At 43.5% G+C, this 26,541-nt stretch overlaps 2 protein-coding genes across 4 annotated transcripts in view; one reads left to right on the top strand and one right to left on the bottom strand.

Annotated features, from left to right (window-relative positions):
• The window catches only part of LOC124258341 (galactocerebrosidase-like), a 32,836-nt gene extending 18,044 nt beyond the window's left edge, over positions 1–14,792 (top strand). The window contains exons 14-17 of one of the 2 annotated variants that reach the window (XM_046692431.1): positions 11,004–11,184; positions 12,374–12,543; positions 12,925–12,998; positions 14,568–14,792. In XM_046692431.1, the coding sequence (XP_046548387.1) occupies positions 11,004–11,184; positions 12,374–12,543; positions 12,925–12,998; positions 14,568–14,720 (578 nt within the window). In that variant the 3' untranslated portion in view covers positions 14,721–14,792. The remainder of the gene's footprint in view (positions 1–11,003; positions 11,185–12,373; positions 12,544–12,924; positions 12,999–14,567) is intronic. The other variant, XM_046692432.1, reaches the window with a different exon arrangement.
• Positions 14,793–15,841: 1,049 nt separating this feature from the next.
• The window catches only part of LOC124258367 (galactocerebrosidase-like), a 46,980-nt gene continuing 36,280 nt past the window's right edge, over positions 15,842–26,541 (bottom strand). Inside the window, exons 15-18 of one of the 2 annotated variants that reach the window (XM_046692457.1) lie at positions 24,465–24,642; positions 20,486–20,655; positions 19,728–19,804; positions 15,842–18,237 (exon numbers count right to left, since the gene is read on the bottom strand). In XM_046692457.1, the coding sequence (XP_046548413.1) occupies positions 18,022–18,237; positions 19,728–19,804; positions 20,486–20,655; positions 24,465–24,642 (641 nt within the window). In that variant the 3' untranslated portion in view covers positions 15,842–18,021. The remainder of the gene's footprint in view (positions 18,238–19,727; positions 19,805–20,485; positions 20,656–24,464; positions 24,643–26,541) is intronic. The other variant, XM_046692458.1, reaches the window with a different exon arrangement.

The following is a 26,541-nucleotide window of genomic DNA, read 5'->3' as shown; positions in this document are numbered from 1 at the left end:
GGAGCGATGATGAAGCGTAGTGATTAGACCTGGGATGTCTAGGAGCGGTGATATAGCGTAGTGAATAGACCAAGGATGTCTAGGAGCAGTGATCTCATCTAGTGATTAGACCCGCAATGTCGAAGAGCGGTGATGTAGCGTAGTGATTGGACCTGGGATGTCTAGGAGTGGTTATGTAGTGTAGGGATTAGACCCGGGATGTCTATGAGCGGTAATGTAGCATAGTGATTAGATCTGGGATGTCTCGGAGCGGTGATATAGCGTAGTGATTAGGCCTGGGATGTCTAGGAGCGGTGATGTAGCATAGTGATTAGACCTGGGATGTCTAGGATCGGTGATGTAGTGTAGTGATTAGATCCATGATGTCTAGGAGCGGTGATGTAGCATAGTGTATAGACCCGGTATGTCTAGGAGCAGTGATGTGGCGCAGTGATTAGACCCGGGATGTCTAGGAGCGGTGATGTAGCGTAGTGATTAGACCCGGGATGTCTAGGAGCAGTGATAGAGCGTAGTGATTAGGCCTGGAATGTCTAGGAGTGGTGATGTAGCACAGTGTTTAGACCTGGGATGTCTAGGAGCGGTGATGTCGCGTAGTGATTAGACCTGGGATGTCTAGGAGCGGTGATGTAGTCTAGTGATTAGACCTGGGATGTCGAGGAGCAGTGATGTAGTCTAGTGATTAGACCTGGGATGTTGAGGAGCAGTGGTGTAGGGTAGTGATTAGACCCGGGATGTCTAGGAGCAGTGATGTAGCGTAGTGATTAGACCCGGGATATCTAGGAGCAGTGATGTAACATAGTGATTAGACCCGGGATGTCTAGGAACAGTGATGTAGCGTAGTGATCAGACCTGGGATGTCTAGGAGGAGTGATATAGCGTAGTGATTAGACCCGGGATGTCTAGGATCGGTGATGTAGTGTAGTGATTAGATCTGGGATGTCTAGGAGCGGTGATGTAGCATAGTGATTAGACCCGGGATGTCTAGGAGCAGTGATGTAGTGCAGTGATTAGACCTGGGATGTCTAGGAGCGGTGATGTAGCGTAGTGATTAGACCCGGGATGTCTAGGAGCAGTGATAGAGCGTAGTGATTAGGCCTTGAATGTCTAGGAGTGGTGATGTAGCACAGTGTTTAGACCTGGGATGTCTAGGAGCGGTGATGTCGCGTAGTGATTAGACCTGGGATGTCTAGGAGCTGTGATGTAGTCTAGTGATTAGACCTGGGATGTCGAGGAGCGGTGATGTAGTCTAGTGATTAAACCTGGGATGTTGAGGAGGAGTAGTGTAGACCCGGGATGTCTAGGAGCAGTGATGTAGCGTAGTGATTAGACCCGGATGTCTAGGAGCAGATGATGTAGTGATCAGCGTAGTGATTAGATCTGGGATGTCTAGGAGCGGTGATGTAATCTAGTGATTAGACTCGGGATGTCTAGGAGCGGTGATGTAGTTCAGTGATTAGACCTGGGATGTCGAGGAGCGATGATGTAGTATAGTGATTAGACCTGGAATGTCTAGGAGCAGTAACGTAGCATAGTGATTAGACCTGGGATGTCTAGGAGCGGTGATGTAGCATAGTGATTAGACCCGGTATGTCTAGGAGCAGTGATGTAGCGTAGTGATTAGACCTGGGATGTTTAGGAGCAGTGATGTAGCGTAGTGATTAGGCCTGGGATGTCTAGGAGCAGTGATGTTATCTAGTGATTAGACCCGGTATGTCTAGGAACGGTGATGTAATGCAGTGATTAGCCCCGGGATGTCTAGGAGCAGTGATGTAATCGAGTGATTAGACCCTGGATGTCTAGGAGCGGTGATGTAGCGTAGAGATTAGACCTGGGATGTCTAGGAGCGGTGATATAGCGTAGTGATTGAGGCCTGGGATGTCTAGGAACGGTGATGTAGCTTAGTGAGTAGACCGAGGATGTCTAGGAGCAGTGATGTAGCGTAGTGATTAGACCTGGGATGTCGAGGACCGATGATGTAGTGTACTGATTAGAACTGGGATGTCTAGGAGCGGTAATGTAGCATAGTGATTAGACCTGGGATGTCTAGGAGCGGTGATGTAGCACAGTGTTTAGACCTGGGATGTCGAGGAGCAATGACGTAGTGCAGTGATTAGACCTGGAATGTCTAGGAGCGGTAATGTAGCATAGTGATTTGAGCTGGGATATCTGGGAGCAATGATGTAGTGCAGTGGTTAGACCTGGGATGTCTAGGAGCGGTGATATAGCGTAGTGATTAGACCGAGGATGTGTAGAAGCGATGATGTAGCATAGTGATTAGACCTGGGATGTCTAGGAGCGATGATGTAGTGTAGTGAGTAGAACTGGGATATCTAGGATCGGTAATGTAGCATAATGATTAGACCTGGGATGTCTAGGAGCGGTGATGTAGCGTAGTGATTAGACTTGGGATTTCTACGAGCAGTGATGTTGCGTAGTGATTAGACCTGGGATGTTGAGGAGTTATGATGTAGTGCAGTGATTAGACCTGGGATGTCTAGGAGCGGTGATGTAGCGTAGTGATTAGACCCGGGATGTCTAGGAGCAGTGATATAGCGTAGTGATTAGGCCTGGAATGTCTAGGAGCGGTGATGTAGCACAGTGTTTAGACCTGGGATGTCTAGGAGCGGTGATGTGGTCTAGTGATTAGACCTGGGATGTCGAGGAGCGGTTATGTAGTCTAGTGATTAGGCCTGGGATGTTGAGGAGCAGTGATGTAGGGTAGTGATTAGACACGGCATGTCTAGGAGCAGTGATGTAACATAGTAATAAGACCCGGGATGTCTAGGAACAGTGATGTAGCGTAGTGATCAGACCTGGGATGTCTAAGTGCGATGATGTAATCTAGTGATTAGACTCGGGATGTCTAGAAGCGATGATGTAATCTAGTGATTAGACTCGGGATGTCTAGGAGCGTTGATGTAGTTTAGTGATTAGACCTGGGATGTCGAGGAGCGATGATGTAGTATAGTGATTAGACCTGGGATGTCTAGGAGCAGTAATGTAGCATAGTGATTAGACCTGGGATGTCTAGGAACAGTGATGTAGCGTAGTGATCAGACCTGGGATGTCTAGGAGCGGTGATATAGCGTAGTGATTAGACCCTGGATGTCTAGGAGCGGTGATGTAGCGTAGTGATTAGACCTGGGATGTCTAGGAGCGGTGATGTGGTCTAGTGATTAGACCTGGGATGTCGAGGAGCGGTGATGTAAGTTTAGTGATTAGGCCTGGGATGTTGAGGAGCAGTGATGTAGGGTAGTGATTAGACACGGGATGTCTAGGAGCAGTGATGTAACATAGTAATTAGACCCGGGATGTCTAGGAACAGTGATGTAGCGTAGTGATCAGACCTGGGATGTCTAGGAGCGGTGATATAGCGTAGTGATTAGACCCTGGATGTCTAGGAGCGGTGATGTAGCGTAGAGATTAGACCTGGGATGTCTAGGAGCGGTGATATAGCGTAGTGATTAGACCCGGTATGTCTAGCAACGGTGATGTAATGCAGTGATTAGACCCTGGATGTCTAGGAGCGGTGATGTAGCGTAGTGATTAGACCCTGGATGTCTAGGAGCGGTGATGTAGCTTAGTGAGTAGACCCAGGATGTCTAGGAGCAGTGATGTAGCGTAGTGATTAGACCTGGGATGTCGAGGACCGATGATGTAGTGTACTGATTAGACCTGGGATGTCTAGGAGCGGTAATGTAGCATAGTGATTAGACCTGGGATGTCTAGGAGCGGTGATGTAGCACAGTGTTTAGACCTGGGATGTCGAGGAGCAATGACGTAGTGCAGTGATTAGACCTGGAATGTCTAGGAGCGGTAATGTAGCATAGTGATTTGAGCTGGGATATGTGGGAGCAATGATGTAGTGCAGTGGTTAGACCTGGGATGTCTAGGAGCGGTGATATAGCGTAGTGATTAGACCGAGGATGTGTAGAAGCGATGATGTAGCATAGTGATTAGACCTGGGATGTCTAGGAGCGATGATGTAGTGTAGTGAGTAGAACTGGGATATCTAGGATCGGTAATGTAGCATAATGATTAGACTTGGGATTTCTACGAGCAGTGATGTTGCGTAGTGATTAGACCTGGGATGTTGAGGAGTTATGATGTAGTGCAGTGATTAGACCTGGGATGTCTAGGAGCGGTGATGTAGCGTAGTGATTAGACCCGGGATGTCTAGGAGCAGTGATATAGCGTAGTGATTAGGCCTGGAATGTCTAGGAGCGGTGATGTAGCACAGTGTTTAGACCTGGGATGTCTAGGAGCGGTGATGTGGTCTAGTGATTAGACCTGGGATGTCGAGGAGCGGTTATGTAGTCTAGCGATTAGGCCTGGGATGTTGAGGAGCAGTGATGTAGGGTAGTGATTAGACACGGGATGTCTAGGAGCAGTGATGTAACATAGTGATTAGACCCGGTATGTCTAGGAGCAGTGATGTGGTGCAGTGACTAGACCTGGGATGTCTAGGAGCGGTGATGTAGCGTAGTGATTAGACCCGGGATGTCTAGGAGCAGTGATAGAGTGTAGTGATTAGGCCTGGAATATCTAGGAGTGGTGATGTAGCACAGTGTTTAGACCTGGGATGTCTAGGAGCGGTGATCTCGCGTAGTGATTAGACCTGGGATGTCTAGGAGCGGTGATGTAGTCTAGTGATTAGACGTGGGATGGCGAGGAGCAGTGATGTAGTCTAGTGATTAGACCTGGGATGTTGAGGAGCAGTGGTGTAGGGTAGTGATTAGACCCGGGATGTCTAGGAGCAGTGATGTAGCGTAGTGATTAGACCCGGGATATCTAGGAGCAGTGATGTAACATAGTGATTAGACCCGGGATGCCTAGGAACAGTGATGTAGCGTAGTGATCAGACCTGGGATGTCTAGGAGCAGTGATATAGCGTAGTGATTAGACCCGGGATGTCTAGGATCGGTGATGTAGTGTAGTAATTAGATCTGGGATGTCTAGGAGCGGTGATGTAGCATAGTGATTAGACCCGGGATGTCTAGGAGCAGTGATGTAGTGCAGTGATTAGACCAGGGATGTCTAGGAGCGGTGATGTAGCGTAGTGATTAGACACGGGATGTCTAGGAGCAGTGATAGAGCGTAGTGATTAGGCCTGGAATGTCTAGGAGTGGTGATGTAGCACAGTGTTTAGACCTGGGATGTCTAGGAGCGGTGATGTCGCGTAGTGATTAGACCTGGGATGTCTAGGAGCGGTGATGTAGTCTAGTGATTAAACCTGGGATGTTGAGGAGCAGTGGTGTAGGGTAGTGATTAGACCCGGGATGTCTAGGAGCGGTGATGTAGTCTAGTGATTAAACCTGGGATGTTGAGGAGCAGTGGTGTAGGGTAGTGATTAGACCCGGGATGTCTAGGAGCAGTGATGTAGCGTAGTGATTAGACCCGGGATATCTAGGAGCAGTGATGTAACATAGTGATTAGACCCGGGATGTCGAGGAAGAGTGATGTAGCGTAGTGATCAGACCTGGAATGTGTAGGAGCGGTGATGCAATCTAGTGATTAGACCTGGGATGTCTAGGTACGATGATGTAATCTAGTGATTAGACTCGGGATGTCTAGGAGCGATGATGTAATCTAGTGATTAGACTCGGGATGTCTAGGAGCGGTGATGTAGTTCAGTGATTAGACCTGGGATGTCGAGGAGCGATGATGTAGTATAGTGATTAGACCTGGAATGTCTAGGAGCAGTAACTTAGCATAGTGATTAGACCTGGGATGTCTAGGAGCGGTGATGTAGCATAGTGATTAGACCCGGTATGTCTAGGAGCAGTGATGTAGCGTAGTGATTAGACCCGGGATGTTTAGGAGCAGTGATGTAGCGTAGTGATTAGACCCGGGATGTCTAGGAGCAGTGATAGAGGGTAGTGATTAGGCCTGGAATATCTAGGAGTGGTGATGTAGCACAGTGTTTAGACCTGGGATGTCTAGGAGCGGTGATGTCGCGTAGTGATTAGACCTGGGATGTCTAGGAGCGGTGATGTAGTCTAGTGATTAGACCTGGGATGTCGAGGAGCGGTGATGTAGTCTAGTGATTAGACCTGGGATGTTGAGGAGCAGTGGTGTAGGGTAGTGATTAGACCCGGGATGTCTAGGAGCGGTGATGTAGCATAGTGATTAGACCCGGGATATCTAGGAGCAGTGATGTAACATAGTGATTAGACCCGGGATGCCTAGGAACAGTGATGTAGCGTAGTGATCAGACCTGGGATGTCTAGGAGGAGTGATATAGCGTAGTGATTAGACCCGGGATGTCTAGGAGCAGTGATGTAGTGCAGTGATTAGACCTGGGATGTCTAGGAGCGGTGATGTAGCGTAGTGATTAGACCCGGGATGTCTAGGAGCAGTGATAGAGCGTAGTGATTAGGCCTTGAATGTCTAGGAGTGGTGATGTAGCACAGTGTTTAGAATGACCTGGGATGTCTAGGGAGCAGTGATGTCCTCGCGTAGTGATTAGACCTGGGATGTCTAGGAGCAGTGATGTAGTCTAGTGATTAAACCTGGGATGTTGAGGAGCAGTGGTGTAGGGTAGTGATTAGACCCGGGATGTCTAGGAGCGGTGATGTAGTCTAGTGATTAAACCTGGGATGTTGAGGAGCAGTGGTGTAGGGTAGTGATTAGACCCGGGATGTCTAGGAGCAGTGATGTAGCGTAGTGATTAGACCCGGGATATCTAGGAGCAGTGATGTAACATAGTGATTAGACCCGGGATGTCGAGGAAGAGTGATGTAGCGTAGTGATCAGACCTGGAATGTCTAGGAGGGGTGATGCAATCTAGTGATTAGACCTGGGATGTCTAGGTGCGATGATGTAATCTAGTGATTAGACTCGGGATGTCTAGGAGCGATGATGTAATCTAGTGATTAGACTCGGGATGTCTAGGAGCGGTGATGTAGTTCAGTGATTAGACCTGGGATGTCGAGGAGCGATGATGTAGTATAGTGATTAGACCTGGAATGTCTAGGAGCAGTAACGTAGCATAGTGATTAGACCTGGGATGTCTAGGAACAGTGATGTAGCGTAGTGATCAGACCTGGGATGTCTAGGAGCGGTGATATAGCGTAGTGATTAGACCCTGGATGTCTAGGAGCGGTGATGTAGCACAGTGTTTAGACCTGGGATGTCTAGGAGCGGTGATGTGGTCTAGTGATTAGACCTGGGATGTCGAGGAGCGGTTATGTAGTTTAGTGATTAGGCCTGGGATGTTGAGGAGCAGTGATGTAGGGTAGTGATTAGACACGGGATGTCTAGGAGCAGTGATGTAACATAGTAATTAGACCCGGGATGTCTAGGAACAGTGATGTAGCGTAGTGATCAGACCTGGGATGTCTAGGAGCGGTGATATAGCGTAGTGATTAGACCCTGGATGTCTAGGAGCGGTGATGTAGCGTAGAGATTAGACCTGGGATGTCTAGGAGCGGTGATATAGCGTAGTGATTAGACCCGGTATGTCTAGCAACGGTGATGTAATGCAGTGATTAGACCCTGGATGTCTAGGAGCGGTGATGTAGCGTAGTGATTAGACCCCTGGATGTCTAGGAGCGGTGATGTAAGCTTAGTGAGTAGACCCAGGATGTCTAGGAGCAGTGATGTAGCGTAGTGATTAGAGCCTGGGATGTCGAGGACCGATGATGTAGTGTACTGATTAGACCTGGGATGTCTAGGAGCGGTAATGTAGCATAGTGATTAGACCTGGGATGTCTAGGAGCGGTGATGTAGCACAGTGTTTAGACCTGGGATGTCGAGGAGCAATGACGTAGTGCAGTGATTAGACCTGGAATGTCTAGGAGCGGTAATGTAGCATAGTGATTTGAGCTGGGATATGTGGGAGCAATGATGTAGTGCAGTGGTTAGACCTGGGATGTCTAGGAGCGGTGATATAGCGTAGTGATTAGACCGAGGATGTGTAGAAGCGATGATGTAGCATAGTGATTAGACCTGGGATGTCTAGGAGCGATGATGTAGTGTAGTGAGTAGAACTGGGATATCTAGGATCGGTAATGTAGCATAATGATTAGACTTGGGATTTCTACGAGCAGTGATGTTGCGTAGTGATTAGACCTGGGATGTTGAGGAGTTATGATGTAGTGCAGTGATTAGACCTGGGATGTCTAGGAGCGGTGATGTAGCGTAGTGATTAGACCCGGGATGTCTAGGAGCAGTGATATAGCGTAGTGATTAGGCCTGGAATGTCTAGGAGCGGTGATGTAGCACAGTGTTTAGACCTGGGATGTCTAGGAGCGGTGATGTGGTCTAGTGATTAGACCTGGGATGTTTAGGAGCAGTGATGTAGTCTAGTGATTAGGCCTGGGATGTTGAGGAGCAGTGATGTAGGGTAGTGATTAGGCCTGGATGTCTAGGAGCAGTGATGTAACATAGTGATTAGACCCGGTATGTCTAGGAACAGTGATGTGGTGCAGTGACTAGACCTGGGATGTCTAGGAGCAGTGATGCTAAGCGTAGTGATTAGACCCTGGATGTCTAGGAGCAGTGATAGAGCGTAGTGATTAGGCCTGGAATATCTAGGAGTGGTGATGTAGCACAGTGTTTAGACCTGGGATGTCTAGGAGCAATGACGTCGCGTAGTGATTAGACCTGGGATGTCTAGGAGCAGTGATGTAGCATAGTGATTTGAGCTGGGATGGCTGAGGAGCAGTGATGTAGTGCAGTGGTTAGACCTGGGATGTCTAGGAGCAGTGATGTAGCGTAGTGATTAGACCGAGGATGTCTAGAAGCGATGATGTAGCATAGTGATTAGACCCGGATGTCTAGGAGCAGTGATGTAGTGTAGTGAGTTAGAACTGGGATATCTAGGATCAGTGATGTAGCGTAGTGATTGGACCTGGGATGTCTAGGAGAGAGCGGTGATGTAGCCTGTAGTGATTCAGATGTTGTAGTGATGTCTAAGATGCAGTGATGTAGCGTAGTGATTAGACCCGGGATGTCTAGAAGCAGTGATGTAGTGCAGTGATTAGACCTGGGATGTCTAGGAGCGTTGATGTAGCGTAGTGATTAGACCTGGGATGTCTAGGAGCAGATGATAGAGTATAGTGATTAGACCTGGAATGTCTAGGAGTGGTGATGTAGCATAGTGATTAGACCTGGGATGTCTGGGAACAGTGATGTAGCGTAGTGATCAGACCTGGGATGTCTAAGTGCGATGATGTAATCTAGTGATTAGACCTGGGATGTCTAGAAGCAGATGGTGTAGGAAGTAGTGATTAGACCAGGATGTCTAGGAGCGGTGATGTAGTCTAGTGATTAAACCTGGGATGTTGAGGAGCGAGTGGTGTAGGGTAGTAGTGGAGCCAGGATGTCTAGAGCAGTGATGTAGCGTAGTGATTGTATCTAGGAGCAGTGATGTAGCATAGTGATTAGAGCCGGATGTCGAGGAAAGAGTGATGTAGCGTAGTGATCAGACCTGGAATGTCTAGGAGGGGTGATGCAATCTAGTGATTGGACCCTGGGATGTCTAGGTGCAGTGATGTAATCTAGTGATTAGACTCGGGATGTCTAGGAGCGATGATGTAATCTAGTGATTGGAACTCAGGATGTCTAGGAGCAGTGATGTAGTTCAGTGATTGGACCTGGGATGTCTAGGAGCGATGATGTAGTATAGTGATTAGACCCAGAATGTCTAGGAGCAGTAATGTAGCATAGTGATTTTAGATTAGCCTGGGATGTCTAGGAGCAGTATGTAGCATAGTGATTAGACCTGGATGTCTAGGAGCAGTGATGTAGCAGTAGACCTGGGATGTAGACCTGACCCTGGATGTCTAGGAGCGGTGATGTAGGATAGTGATTAGACCTGGGATGTCTAGGAGCAGTGATGTAGTCTAGTGATTAGACCTGGGATGTCTGGGATGTGTAACGTAGTAGGAGCAGTGTAGGAGTTTAGTGATTAGGCCTGGGATGTCTAGGAGCAGTGATGTAGCGTAGTGATTAGACCTGGGATGTCTAGGAGCAGTGATGTTATCTAGTGGTTAGACCCGGGATGTCTAGGAACGGTGATGTAATGCTGTGATTAGACCCGGGATGTCTAGGAGCAGTGATGTAGCGTAGTGATTAGACCCGGGATGTCTAGGAGCGGTGATGTAGCGTAGAGATTAGACCTGGGATGTCTAGGAGCGGTGATATAGCGTAGTGATTATACCTGGGATGTCTAGGAACGGTGATGTAGCTTAGTGAGTAGACCCTGGATGTCTCGGAGCGATGATGTAGTGTAGTGATTAGAACTGGGATGTCTAGGAGCGGTAATGTAGCATAGTGATTAGACCCAGGATGTCTCGGAGCAATGATGTAGTGTAGTGATTAGAACTGGGATGTCTAGGAGCAGTAATGTAGCATAGTGATTAGACCTGGGATGTCTAGGAGCAGTGATGTAGCATAGTGATTGGAGCCTGGATGTCTAGGAGCAGTGATATAGCCCGGGATGTCGAGGAAGAGTGATGTAGCGTACTGATTAAACCTGGGATGTCTAGGAACAGTGATGTAGCATAGTGATTAAACCTGTGATGTTGAGGAACAGTGATGAAGCGTAGTGATTATACCTGGGATGTCCAGGAGCTATGATGTAACGTACTGATTAGACCTGGGATGTCGAGGAAGAGTGATGCAGTGTAGTGATTAGACCCTGGATGTCTAGGATCGGTAATGTAGCATAGTGATTAGACCTGGGATGTTGAGGAGCAGTGATGTAGCGTAGTGATTAGACCCGGGATGTCTAGGAGCAGAGATGTAGTCTAGTGATTAGACCCGGGATGTCTAGAAGCGGTGATGTACAGGTCTGTCCTGGCGTGGAGTATTGCATTAACCACATTGAACCATGGGCATTATTCCAGTTTCTAGTACCACTAGGTTTAATCTGGAATATTAACATGACGTACAACAAAGAAATACTCTTGCTTTGATATTAAAGTCCATTGGTTGAAACGTATCTGTATTTTTTATGCTAAATTATTCTTGCCTGTTATTTATTTTTGTTGTAAAAGGATACGAAGTTTCCACGGAGCCTTTTAATCTCGCCCAGCAAACCGGCTCCTTTGAGATTCTGGCGGAGGACAACAACAAGTTTGTGCGTCAGATGGTTCTACAGCAGCCCTTGTTTTGGTGCCACAACCTTGCTGACAAGATGCTGAACAGGAGCTTCGCTGTTATTGGTGATTATAGTTGGTAAGGGACTGAACACAGTGATTGTAGATCCCTGGCGTTCAACATATGTAATCCCTCAGACATACTGTGACGAAAGCACTAAGACAATATACGATGACGAGAGCACCTAGACAGTATTGAATGATGTGATCACCCAGACAGCATACGATGGTGGCAACACCTTGACAGCATGCGATGGTGGCAACACCTTGAGAGCATCCGATGTGGCATCACCTCGACAGCATACGATGATGGCACTACCTTGACAGCATACGATGGTGGCAACACCTTGACAGCATGCGATGGTGGCAACACCTTGACAGCATGCGATGGTGGCAACATCTTGACAGCATACGATGGTGGCAACACCTTGACAGCAACCGATGATGGCAACACCTCGGCAGCATACGATGATGGGAGCACCTGCACAGCATACGATGATGGGATCAGCTTGACAGCATACGATGGTGGCAACATCTTGACAGCATGCGATGGTGGCAACACCTTGACAGCATGCGATGGTGGCAACACCTTGACAACATACGATAGTGGTAACACCTTGACAGCATACGATGATGGCAACACCTCGACAGCATACGATGATGGCAACACCTTGACAGCATACGATGATGACAACACCTTGACAGCATACGATGGTGGCAACACCTTGACAGCATACGATGATGACAACACCTTGACAGCATACGATGGTGGCAACACCTTGACAGCACACAATGGTGGTAGCACCTAGCAACACATATTATGATGACAGCGCCGAGACAGCATACGATAATGGGAGCACATGCACAGCATACGATGATGGGATCACCTAGACAGCATACGATGATGGCAACACCGTGACAGCATACGATGATGGCAACACCTTGACAGCATGCGATGATGGGAGCACCAAGACAGCATACGATGATGGCAACACCTTGACAGCATGCGATGATGGGAGCACCTCGACAGCACACAATGGTGGTAGCACCTAGCAACATACCATGATGACAGCACCAAGACAGCATACGATGATGTGAGGACCTAGGCAGCATACGATGATGACAGCACTTGGACAACATACGTTGACACTTATCTATGTTTCGTCAGACTGTTTCAATGGCTGCTTGTTGTCCCCTGACATGCCTGTGATGTTAGTGTGGATGTTAATGTTGTTACTGATTTAATAATAGGGATCTCGACGTTTCAGGACGAATGTATCCGTCAAGGCCAGCGTCCGCCTCAGTCCAGTTAACGGCACCAAGGGCGTGTTTCTGGCAGCACGGGTGAACCAGGGAGGCTGCGATTCATATGACACTACCGGCATCTTCTTCTACATCTTCCCCGATGACAAGTTCTACATCCTCTCACAGGACATATGTAAGTCTTACATCAAGCTACATGATCTCGCACGAAACCAGTAAACTGTACTTCAAGCTACATGATCTCACACGAAATCAGTAAAGGGTAGGGCCTACTTTAAGGTACATGAACTCACGTGACCTGATAAAGGGTATTTTAAGCTTCATGATCTCACATCTGCAACCCAGCTACATGATCTCACACGACCTCAATAAACTGTACTTCAAGTTAAATGAACTCACATGACCTTTCAAGATATCTGGACGTTTTGCATGAATATAAATAATGTCATTGGTCGTAAATGTATCTACGATATCGTACATGCTCTCTGTGATCTCAACACAATGGAGCGCCAGAAAGAAGATCGATTATTTGTTTATCGCTTTCCCTGTGTTACAGTGAGGACCCAGGTGGTGTCAACAGGACCAGTCAAATCTCATGTTGGCTGGAACACATTCGAGCTGCTAGTTTCGGTACGTTACATTAGGCCTACATGATGTTGAGCCTTTTTAGTCAATGTAGATGGGATGTAGGTGGGATTCTTGCATTTATCTGATATCATCTACAACCACGATCAGATATATGCTCATATTTGTACCATCTGGCGGTCTGCAATTAATCCAGTCTGGACCAGACAATCCAGTGATCAACAGCATGAGCATCGATCTACGCAATCGGGATACGATGACATGTGTCAATCAAGTCAGCGAGCCTGACCATCCGATCCCATTAGTTGCCTCTTACAACAAGCATGGGTTACTGAAGATCAAGTCTAAGCCGGATCTTCACTTATCTGTACATAAAGTATGTAGTGTAAGGCATGATGTATATTACTTAGACCACAGGCAAACTGTAGCGTAAATAGGGTTGCGATGTAATTTTTCTCTCTCTGTTCCGCAACCTTATTTGCGCTTCAGGTTTGCCTGTGCTTGGCCACACCTGTGACGTCACTCTGTTGTAGTGATGATCCATCGATTGTGATTTATTCACATGTGGAATTAGTGATATTATTTCCAGTTTGACAGTCGGGCAAATCATTAATAAGTTTGTCGGAATAAATGTGTCGCCATTCGGGTGAAGTAAACAATCGTAAACAATGACAGCGTAATAGTCGACCTGGGCTTGGGCGACACATAAAAAACTCTTGAAGTGAATCATTTGTAAGTTTGTAAATCCGTACAAACTCAGTAAATATTATCTAGTATATAGTTTGGGCCACACTTTCCAGTGACTGAGCATTGATCTACGTAATTGGGAATGCATCAACCATGTCAGCTGGTCTGACCATCTGATCAAGGTAGTCGCCTCTTGCGATAACCACTGGTTGCTGAAAACTAATTGAAACCCGGATCTTCACGGGTCTGCTAGAATATACTTAAAGTATGTAGTGAAAAAGCATCACGTATAGAACTTAAATAAACCTGTGACGTCACTCTATTGTAAATATTATTATAACTTAAGGTTGTGTTTCATTGTATCACGTGTAATTATCTTCCCAATAAAGTGATTATATAACGGTTTGACAAAAACAACAACAAACAGGGAAACATATAGCCCGAGCACTCTATATCCTAGGACCTTGGTGATATGTACTATAAACGCCCAAGCGAAAGAATGTTCTTAGAAAGCAAGAAGGTGTTTTAGTTATTGTTGTTAAATGCTGCTCAGCTTATAATCTGTCTCACAGTCCCTGAACCACATTATTTCCCTACAGCCTAGCCATCCCTGCTATGCTAAAGCCCCAAATGAACCAAGTTTATATTCCCTCAGTTCTGAATTTCACATCTGACTGGGGTTCCTTTTCAATTTGAATGTGTTTATTTGTTGCTATCAAACTTATATATATGTATTCCGAGACTAAGCGTTAGTCTCCTTGGCTTGGTTCATATAACCAATTTAATAGCATGTTGTATATCGAGGCTTCACATTGAGACACCATTGATGGTGTTGTGGGGCTGGAAGTTCCTTTAAACTTGTTGGTCAGTCTTCCTTCCCCTAAATGCTGTGTACTAAAGCACGTTTTATCATTCACTGTTTTCCAGGGTGAGGGAATGATCGGTTTTGTGAACGAGGAGATGGTGATGGAGGCACGTGCCCCGTCTGTAGCAACCAGTGGGTTCGTCGCCCTAGGTACAGACACTTGGGGACTGGCTGACTTCGACAACCTCCTTATAAAGTTCGCACCGCTACCTTAAGTCTTAACCTCGCTACTGTTGTCTATTGTAATTGATACATATATTATGAATAAAAACGTTGTGTTATTCCGAGAGAACATGTTGTTGGGAGAACATGGTCAGACTAGCTGACTTGGCCGATGTATGTCATCGTCTCGTATACCAATTACGCAGATCAATGCTCATGATGTCAGTCACGTGACTATCTGGTCCAGTTTTGCGGATCCTGGCAGCAAAGGCAGGTGAATCATCACATCAAAATACCAATTGGCAATCAGATTCCCCAAAGCGTTGTCACAAAGGTGTCAAATGTTCAGGTGGTAAAACATTACTTACCACTTACAGCCGTCTGTCTGTCAAGTCCTCCTTACATAACTGAAATCAACAATCCCCTCAAGGAAAGATGGACTGTAGCCATTATGTACATGGAAACCAACTGCCTCTACTGTTTTGTGGAAAAGAGCATCATTCCGGAGGGCAGACGACTGTTCGGTCCTCTGCTGCATCAAAGAAATCATAGGAAGTTACCTGTTGTTACCTTGCCTAATGCTTGACCTTAAGGGGATAAAATCGGGACTGTGTCTGTGTTGGGTATGTAAGTTAAACATTTTATTTCACCTCATTTGGAGTTTCTAAAATGTGAAGTTTTATTTATGAATGTTTGGGTATTTGGCTTATTGTTTAATTTGGCAATATTCCAGCTATATGGCAGCGGTCTGTCAATAATCAAACCTGGAACAGACAATCCAGTGATCAACAGGATGAAAGGACCAAGGGGTGCAATTGATGGTGGCCCGTCTGTCTTCCTATCATGTATGGGGGTGGTGGGACAGCCAAGTGGTTAAAGTGTGCACTCGTTATGCCGAAGACCCGAGTTCGAATCCCCACTTGGGTACAATATGTGAAGCCCATTTCTGGTGTCCCCCACCCCCGTGATATTGCTAACAGCAGGGTAAAACTAAACTCAATCAATCAATCTATGATGTATTGGGACAGCGACCAGGTGCTAGGTTCTGTTACTGCTGTCACCGGAACATCCGATACATCCCACTCACATCACTACCACTTTCTTCTCCAACCAGAAAAAAAAATTCAGTTTGTTCTGGCTCAGCATCGCATGATAAAAAACATAATCTCACTTCTTAGAGTAAATTATTCTTTATTTGGGTAAGAAGAAAATCAATTTAAGGACATGTGTGTAACAAAAAAATAATAACAAATGCATACAATATGCTGTTAGTATAACCATCACATGTGGTTTATCCTTCTTTAACAAAATGCATATATGTACAAAAATAATTTCAGATTTATTTCCACTGATCCATGTTAATTGAATGCTTTTGTGTGTGTCAACCATGTTGTGACAACTCAGGTCTTAGCAGGCACAAATTCACATGATATAATATCGCAGATTTGAATTCTGTACAATGGTTATACATGTATTACATTCACAAACTCCAAACTATAAACAGTCTCATACAGACAAGCTATAAACAGATAAACATGCTTCATATACACCCACTAGAATGTTCAAATGTGATATGAAACAGATGGAATGTTTTTGTATGCTAGAAAACAAATACACCTTGAATATGTGTCACATAAGAATTTTGAAAGTACTGATAATTTAACAGCAAATCAAGTAGCTCCTTTACTTTTTTCTCCTGAATGACACACCAACTGACTACCTGTACCATGGTTGTTACGATTATTCCCCAGTTTGTGTGTGAGAAAACCATTGTAATATCAGCATTTGTGATTTCAGATGCTTTTTATGCTGTAACCATGCCCATCAGGTGTATTTGACCAATCAACAACAGATTTGGCTCATTTCTTTATTTCAGTACAGTTGTGGGCCAGCGACCCCTGGTTACACACAAGTATATAGGTATACGTATTACAGCGATGTACCGGTAGTTCACTTAGCCATAGCGTGGCTAAGCTGAGAGGCATGGTAAATGAAACAAATGAAACAGGCCAAGTTTCTAGCAACAGGTGTCTTAAATTATCAAAATCGATTTGGCATACTTGTGACATTTCTGAAGAACAGTAAATAATGTCATATTTTTGCTTCACCCAAAATACTAGCAACACCCGAGCCTGTGTTGGTGTTTATACTTAGTTTTGGCCCCAAAGAATACTGACAGCCTTGGCATCATAGACATCAACCTGATACATGTCTGTGACAAAAATGCATGAACTATTAATGTCAGTCACCATATACTGGCATAAACTATGACATGTGACATGTCTGGATACACAAGTCAAGTCTGTGGGGTACATAGTACTACATACAAACTCACAATCCCAGACATCCTTAAGTAATTCATGAATATAGGTAAGATCAGTGCAAGGAGTATTTCATCAAGAAAAGACATGTGATGAGATATTGCTCAACAGGCATCATGCTTCTTGTCATAATGAAAATGCACATTTATTAGGGCTGGCTATCAATATGGATCCAAGACATCAATTATCTATAAATCTAGGTGAAATAACACTGAACAAAAATGTAAAACCCATCTCCAAAAAGTTTGTTGATGGTTTCTGCAAGGTTACTAAGTACATGTACAAACAAGTTGTGTATTTTGTCTGTAAAATGTATTTAACGGATTGCATTCCGGTTTTGGCACAAATCCGTTCTAGTAAATTGAAACTTGATTTAATCACAATGGTTCACATAAGATATTACCCATGGCACAACTTTCATAATGAGAACTGATGCAAGATATTGATAATCTTTAATAATTCTTCCCATTTACAATACTACCGATATTTGATTTTGTCAACCAGCCCATATATTTATGCAATGATCAGAAAATGCTATTGAAAGTTATGACAATGAAAACCAAAGTCAGCTTCTGATGTTCTCAATACATCCCCATCAGTTATACTAGTTAGGCCTTAATATAAATGTTGTGGTTCCGATTACCTGACCAACCGTTAATTCTGGTGCCGACCCTATTTTTTAAAGTGGTATGAATAAGCATTCTGATACCATTGTTTTATCCCGATACCGACGAACATCAGTCATTCTGACCGAGAAAATCAACATGAAGGCTGAAAGCTTGATTGAATAACAATTACACATTGATAAATGTGTTATTAGTTTGTACTTTACTTTAAAAAAAAAATGTTAAAAAACCCCAAATCCTACCTACCCTAAATTTTAAAGATGTGTAATCAGAACAACATTTTCATTATTTGGCCTTAAGGCTCACACCCATAAAAAAATACATACTTAGAAAAAGTTGTTGCCCTCATTTTGATAATCATTTCATTCCGTGAATCAACTCTTATGTACAGCTATATGTAAGTGCCATCAGTGAGCCCCAGGGACAAAATATAACTTTGCATCCTCTTTTTTCACATGGTGTAAATGATGCAGTTGATCCTCTGCAGATGTTATTTTGAGATTGTCAAAGTCGGCGATGCCCCAAGAATCGGTTCCGAGTCCGACAAATCCACTTGCAGGTTTGCTGGGTACAGTGTGGTTAAACAGGGTTTTCCCATTCAACATTCCAACAGCAACTGTGCCCTGGAAACAAAAAATGACATTTTAATGAGTCCATGTGGATTATCTAAGTTCCGCAGCATTGTGAAGGTTACTAGGCAACAAGCAGTAAAGGACTGACTGACTGTCTGAGTTTGGTTTTACGCCGCTTTTAGCAATATTCCAGCAACATCACGGTGGGGGACACCAGAAATGGGCTTCACACATTGTACCCCATTCTCTTCCCACAGAGGTTACTTGTCAAATCTTCCTACGAACCTCTGTTCTAATACGGCCCTTTCATGGTGCGAGTGTTCAGGATTCGTGATTGGTTGCAATCAGATTTAGTTGTGCAATCAGCGACAAAAGTGATCATTCCCAAGTCCTTGGTAATTTCCGTAAGCTTCTGGAAAACTAGAATCTCTTCGCCTGCGAGATGCGCAAATGTTTCTTCTAGACAGAACTCAGTAATGTAATGCTGGATCACATGGCGTCTCCATCGCCCTCGTTGACAACGGACAAGCTGGCCATTAAATGTCTTGTGTGTCACATTAACACAAGTCCCCGGCAGAGGAGGGATATTTGTGGCCCCATTTTTACTTGCATTAGTCAAGTCGGATCTAAGTCGATGTAACACATGTTCTGATTGGATAGAAAGAAGGAGATAATTCATATTGCGATTTTTTGCCGCTAGGGGATTTTACGAGAACCGGGAAATATGGCCGTATTAGAACAGAGGTTCGTAGGAAGATTTGACAAGTAACCTCTGTGGGAAGAGAATGATTGTACCCATGTGGGGATTCGAACCCGGGTTTTCGGTGTGACGAGCCAATGCTTTAACCACAAGGCTACCCCACCGCCCCCAGCAGTAAAGGAAGGCATGACTCAGGACCATTAGCAATCCTCGCTATTTGTACTCCATACAATCGAAACTCTCCTAATTTGTCTGTTCAGTCAAATCACATGATGTGCCCCAATCCTGAATCTATATCACCCCTTGTTAATGACAATTTTCAAATTAATCAACAGATTTCTACACATGCTGACTGTTTAATTGACACTCCTGTGAGGAATGCCCACTTGTTTTACTCTCTACTTCTTGTAGTTGTTTAGCGACACCACTATACAGTGGAAGGAGTGAAAAATGAGGACTTTTCATCTTTAGATGATCTAAATATTTAGACTGTGGGTCACGCAAGGCATACATATAAAACATTTCAGCATCATGAATCTACAGTTTACTGAGATCGTGTGGGGATACAGTGAGTGAGTGAGTGAGTTTAGTTTTACGCCGCATTTAGCAATATTCCAGCAAAATCACAGTGGGGGACCCCATAAAGGAGCTTCACACTTGTACCCATGTGGGGAATCAAACCCAGGCCTTCAGCATGACGAGTGAATGCTTTAACCACTAGGCTACCCCATCGCCCTGGGAATACAGTACATATAAACCAGGGTATGTGTGACAGGACACACAGCTGCCACACAGTACAGTGAACATCAGAGTGACATACCTTGACCATGAGTGACGCATCCTTGACCATGAGTGACACCTTGTTCCAGCTGGACTCCACCTCGCCCAGCTGACCGCTGGTGATGACCGATGTTCGACCTGCAGTCGGGAAGTAATAGAAATGAGTGAAAATGATAGTGTTAAAAATTCTTTTTAAACATCTATTCACATAACAAGCAAAGGAAAACATGTTATAAAATCATAATGTCAGTACGTTATTGCACTAATTCCTTTGTAGTTGATAAATATGTTTGTATGTAGTATTTCTAATGAGCATTGATGATATATTTACGAAGAATATTTTGACATTTCTTTCATCAGCATCAGCAGTGTGTAATATGCGACAATGTTCCTAATGGACCAGTAAAGATCCGGGTTAGAATATTGGCTTTCGCTAAGCCATGCTTGTCGTAAGAGGCGACTAACAGGATAGGGTTGTCAGGCTTGCTGACTTGGTTGACATATGTCTATGGTTCCCAATTGCGTAGATCGATGCTCATGCTGTTGATCACCGGATTGCCTAGTCCAGTCTCGATTGTTTACAGACTGCCATCATATAGCTGGAATATGGCTGAGTCTGAAGGAGTCCAACCAATGGTTGATACCATGAAAAACAATCCCTGCTCAATGGGACCGATGTTACACAACCAGCCAGTATACAGATTGCTACACTGGATTACAATTAACCCCATCTTATTAACAAACTTGAGTTACTCGTTACATACAAAGCTCATGATCCAGACAGAGTAAAGAGACGGGGAATCTTGGCCATGAACTCACCTAGGTTATTGGCCAAAATGTAGTTGTTTTTTTTGGGGAAGATATACAGGAATATTCCTGTGGAGGAGAAGGCATTACAGCCTCCCTGGTCCACTCGGGCAGCTACGAACACGCCGTTGGTTCCATTGACCTCGCCCAGTTTGACGTCAACCTCAGCATAGATGTCAGTCCTGCAGAGACCATCATCAATACCCACATGACATGGTGTGAAGCATCAGTTTACTTACATCAAGTAACTTCATAAACATACCTGAACTATATATATCCACATAGCATAATCAAATGAAATAATGGAAGGGAACTATTAGCAAAATAGCAATATTCACATTCAAATGAAAAAATTCTTACTAAGGGACCGTTCATAATTCATGCCTGGGGTGGGGGAAAAAAAAAGAAGAGCATGTACAATTTGAATGACCCCCTACAATTTATGTATAAAATAAGTACCCCCTGCATGTCATGTACAAAATCAATGACCCCCCCTTCCCATAATTTTTAAGCATAATTTTAAACATATTTTTATGTACAAAATTACTGACCCCTAGCTCGAACAAAAATGGGTGGAACCCCCTGCCCCCCAAATCATCATCACCCCCTAGCCATAAATTATGAGCGATCCCTAACTATAAAACTCAAAGCACTTTTGGAGAGTTTTAATTGTCAAATGACCTTCACATGTAAATGTTCAGGAAAATACAGAAGATAACAGGTCTGCTCCCTTATTGATAACCATCTGAATAGAACATGCTTTTTCATCAGTGTGACGTTAAAAGATTTATATTTTTGAATGATATCACAATAATGTAATTTAAGGCAAAGCTTTTCTTCCCTTTCTTTAGGTTCACAATGCACAAACTAAATCTTACTATCTAAATCACTGGTTTCATGTGAAATATTAGACATCTACATACTCATTTCAGTTGAAACTTAATTAAATACTGGCACATCTAGATAAATGACAAAACATGTACACATACTGCAGATTCACTTCAGCAACCAGTGACATGCAACAATAAATGTTCGGCCTAAGAATAGATAAAACATAGTGCTACCTCCACAACTGTTAAACTACAAGAGTGATCAATAGATGACAAATCCCTTCGGCCCCAAAAGATTTGAAAGAATAAATCGTCTGACAGTTACTTAAAGTCTAAGTTGATGATAAAATTTCTTTCTAATCTGTCCGCCTGTATACAAGAGAAGATATTGAGCTGTCAAAACAATAACTATGAAATGGGATTCGTAACTTTGTATTTCTTATGTCAGGTACACACAAATATCAATGTCAAAGGAAAAAAGGCACCACTTCCACCCTTGGTTAATACATGTGCAAGGTTTGGATGAAAAATCTTTGATGGTTTTCCAGTTGATCTCTGGAAACAAAATGCACCCCTTTTTGAGACCAAGTCCAAATTGTTCCCATGGAAATCGAAAAAAATAAAATACCAAAATAAATGACAATCGTAAAACCACTTTAGGTTTTCCCTGATGTATCAACCAATTTCTGTTGAAAAATATTGATTGCCTTTTTACGTATGCTCCGATGAAATGATTATGAAAGGACAGACAAGGCATTCACTATATTGTATATTGTATTCAGACTTCTTAAAAGAGACGTTTCCAAGCATCTCAATGACAAACATCAAATAAAACTATGCAGATGACAAACTTTATGGATGATCAACTTCTTTATTTTGACAATGGCGACGTTTTGGTATAGATTCATATGCTGTGTTCAAGCATATGTATAACGGTATAAGAATCTATACCGAAACATCGCCATTGTCAAAATAAAGAAGTTGATAATCTATAAAGTTTTGTCATCTCTATACCACCAACTTCTAGAATGCCACTCAAACAAAATAAAACTATGCACCAAACCAAATGACATTAAGTCAGTACAAAAAAGGAATTTACGCAGTAAATGTCAATCACAAAACACTGCAGGGCGACAGCTGTAACTGGCATTGTAAGCGTTTCGTCTATAGTTTGATATAATGAAAAAGGTTGATCTGACACAAAATGTTTTCAGTTCGACAAGCAACCTGGCAAGATTTTTCAAACCACAATGACCCTCTTCAGAAACCTTACAATCTCAGTTCTCCACCTTGATGATACAGAGCTCCAGATAAGATTTACCTCATGTGGGTACTGTACCCACTGTATTTTTTTGGAGTGGGTTTTATGAATGTTGAGTGGGTATTTCATTTTCCGTTACCCACTGCTTCAAATATGTGCGTATTTCAGTCATTTTACTCACCTAAGTATTATGTGACTGAGTAAGTTTACTAAGCAGGTATGTTCTGCCTTATCTCATACCTAATGAAAACCAACTTAAATATAATGGAAATGATTTCATAAAAAATCACTCATCCTATACTGACAGTACAACACTTGTCCTATACTAACAGTTCAACTTGATAGCAATCGATGTCTTTTTCATTACGCAAGCAATTTTTATAAATATATTCCGTACGCATTTGTTTTAAACTATTTGCGTATCTAACATTTTTAATGCGTAATTGGTACGCAACAATTATTTTTCAATGCGTAATTGGAAATTTTATATAAGTGTTTTACCCAGATACGTAGCTTATCTCACTCATGACCAATGATCTGACAAGTCATGTACAGCAATTCTTTTGAGTAATTGTAGGTTTTTCAATCCATGATCTTGGAGATGACGTTGACCCTTGACATTACAATTATTGTGTCACATATATTTCCATCGGCTGCTATCTCCCAGCCACTTAATGATTTCAAGTACATAGTGTGCTGGTAGGTAAATTCCAGCACAACCTTAAAACATTTACCTGAGTGTTGGGTGGCTGGGTGGAACCTTAAAACATTTACCTGAGTGTTGGGTGGCTGGGTGGTTGGGGAGGAAAGATGGTGAGGGGAGCTTAGTGACAAAAAGGTTCAGTACATATTTCATATACTTTTTCTTGCACTTAGAACTATGTGAATGAAACAGGTTACGTGCAGACGTGTTACGTACAGACAGGCTATTCCTGTGAGCATGTCCATTCAACAGAAAGATGGTATTCTCCAACAACCATGGCATGATCCAGAGCTGTAGTGAGTGAGTAGATATGGTTTCATGCTGTCTTTATCGGTACTGCAGTGCTATCATGGTGGGGTACATAGCTACAGTTAGTAAGGTATGTTATGATAGGCATGATACCACTTGATTGATGTTAAACTGTATGGTTCAACCCATGCTCTTCCCACAGAGGTTACTTGTCATATCTCCCTACGAACCTCTGTTCTAATATGGCCATATTTTCCGGTACTCGTAAAATCCCCTAGCGGCAAAAAATCACAACATGAAGTATCTCCCTTCTTTCTATCCAATCTGAACACGTAATACATTGACTTAGATCCAACTTGACTAAGATCCAAATATCCCTCCCCTGTCGGGGACTTGTGTTGATTTGACACACAAGACATTTAATGGCTAGCTTGACCGTTGTCAACGAGGGCGATAGAGACGCCATTGATCCGCTATTACGTGACTGAGTTCCGTCTAGAAGAAATGTTCACGCATCTCGCAGGGGACGAGGTTCAAGTTTTCCTGAACCATAAGGAAAAAACCGAGCCCTTGCGAATGATCACTTTTGAAATGTCGCTGATTGCACAACTAAATCTGATTGCAACCAATCATGAATCCTGAACACTCGCACCACAAAAGGGCTGTATTAGAACAGAGGTTCGTAGGAAGGTATGACAAGTAACCTCTGTGGGAAGAGAACGGGTTCAACCTCACAAGTGTTCAACCTTCACACTCAGGCCAACTCCTATGTCAGTTCATCTAGTCATTTTCAACTCTCCCAGTGTGCAGTCACAGTCACAGAATTAGTCCTACTACAGATACTTCCTTCAGTTAGAACTGCCGTAGAGTAACTGCCATAGTAAGAAAATACATCTTGCTCAAGAATATCCCTTCACTTTCACACATACTGTAAAAACATGCACGCACCAGTTGGAGTTCCCCCCTATGGTAATGGGAAAGTCTAGGTTTATGGGGCACCATTCAATGGGTGCGGAGAGTACGACTTGTCTCATCACTTGACGGTGGGTAGGGTCAGAGGTATTGTGGACTTCAAAGCACCCGACTTGTGGTACCAGGTTGAAGGGTTCTTCCTGCTCGCGGTATGCTGGGGAGACAAACAGACATCGCACTTACCATCAGGTAGGACAATCTTACTGCCACAATCATCATAACCCTACAGTGAAGGATAGTACTTAGGGTCACCTTACGCTAAGATTGTTTTGTGTCAGCATGCCGAAACATAATGGTCATGAGTGTGAGTGAGTGAGTGAGTGAGTGAGTGAGTGAGTGAGGTTTTACTCCGCTTTTAGCAATAATTCAGCAATATCATTGCAGCGAACACCAGAAATGGGCTTCACAGATTGTACCTGTGTGGGGAATCCAACCTGAGTCTTCCACTTGACGAGCAAAGCTTAAACCACAAGGCTACCCCACCTCCCCTAATCTTTGTACGAAGGGTGTGAGGTCTGACAGGTGAAGTTGTATTGAAGAACAGTGTGTGTACATCAACTTCTGTGAGAGCACAATGGTTGCTTGTCAAGCATCAGTAGTAGAACAGGGTACAAAGCAAAGCACTCTCTTACCCAGAGTTCTGTGTGGCAAGCCAGCATAGTACCTCTGCCACAGGCCAGAAAAATGTGACGATTTGTCACATCTTGCAATGTCCATTCAATATAATGTACAGATTTCTTTTACTCTTTTATTTTTGACGAGTCTACACATCTAATTAAACATCTTTAATAGAATAGTTTAGTTTCACTGAGAAAATATAAAAAAACGTGTAACACTATTTCGATTTGCGAAGCGATCCTTTGTTTACATAGGTTATACGGCTCCACGTGCTGTCATCAAAGCTGATGGAGAGCAAACGATGCAGCCAGTTTGATATCTAAATATGTACTGTCATAGACCTAACTGTCGCAGTTGTGGAAGAATATATATGTAACAATGTAAAACATTATGAAGAGAGCGCCGAAAAGCTTTCATGTGTCCAGTCTCTTCTTCTTATGAATATGCGCGTTTGTTTACAAACAAGAGAAAAGTCCGGTCACGTGATATGCAAATTAGCCTGTGGCAGTGATGTTATGTTAGTCATCGCTGTGCCGGAGTGTGAAAGCAAAGGTGACATGGAGGTTAAGGTCATACTGTGAAACTAACATGAATCAAACTGTTAACATTAGTCAGCGAAATGAAATCATGCAAATCAACAGAGACATGTGACAATTGTGGAAGAGACAAGTGCCTATTACTGTTGAAAAGCATGGCATATTCAGAAATGAACTCTCTGGACGACGTTTGATACAGACATTGCCTTACATGCAAATTAAATGAAGCACACATAAAATGTTCCTGCCTGAATTTCCCTGGATCATATTTAAGCACAAAATATGCTGTTTAGTTGCCTTTACTGTATGTCATTTATTGAAACAAATAAATTCAGTTCATATTTTATTCTGAAAATCCTCATAATAGGAGGTAAATGTATACTAACAGAAGCTGACTTACTTAGATAACTGGCTCAGTAAATAAATACAGCATTCAAATGACATTTGTCAGCATGCATTGCAATAGGATTGTTGAGCTATGGGTCCTTTATCTGTTTCTGAACTTCAGAACAACAGAGCTTGTCATGCATGCTCTGGTCCTTGTACATCTCCCCTCATACAACAGACTCAACAGGTGCATCAGTAACAACACATCAGTAACAAGTTGATCAAATTCTCAAAACATAATACGAATTCCACAAAACAGAAGGTCAAGTTCTGTTTATTTTCCATGCAAATTTCACTAGTATCAAAATAATCACAATTCAGTAAGCATTAAACACACTACATATTATGCACAAATTCTTGTAAACACCAGTTTATTGTCATGGTTGTTGATTGTTGTGAACAGCCTGTCTACAGATTGTTGTGAAGACCCTGTCTACAAATTGTTGTGAACACCCTGGCTACAGATTGATGTGAACACCTTGTCTACCAACTGTCGTGATCACCCTGTCTAC

Source organism: Haliotis rubra, unplaced genomic scaffold, assembly GCF_003918875.1.
Source record: "Haliotis rubra isolate DU_JTF1 unplaced genomic scaffold, ASM391887v1 Scf69, whole genome shotgun sequence".
Classification (NCBI taxonomy): domain Eukaryota; kingdom Metazoa; phylum Mollusca; class Gastropoda; order Lepetellida; family Haliotidae; genus Haliotis; species Haliotis rubra.
This window is presented reverse-complemented; position numbering and strand designations above follow the sequence as displayed.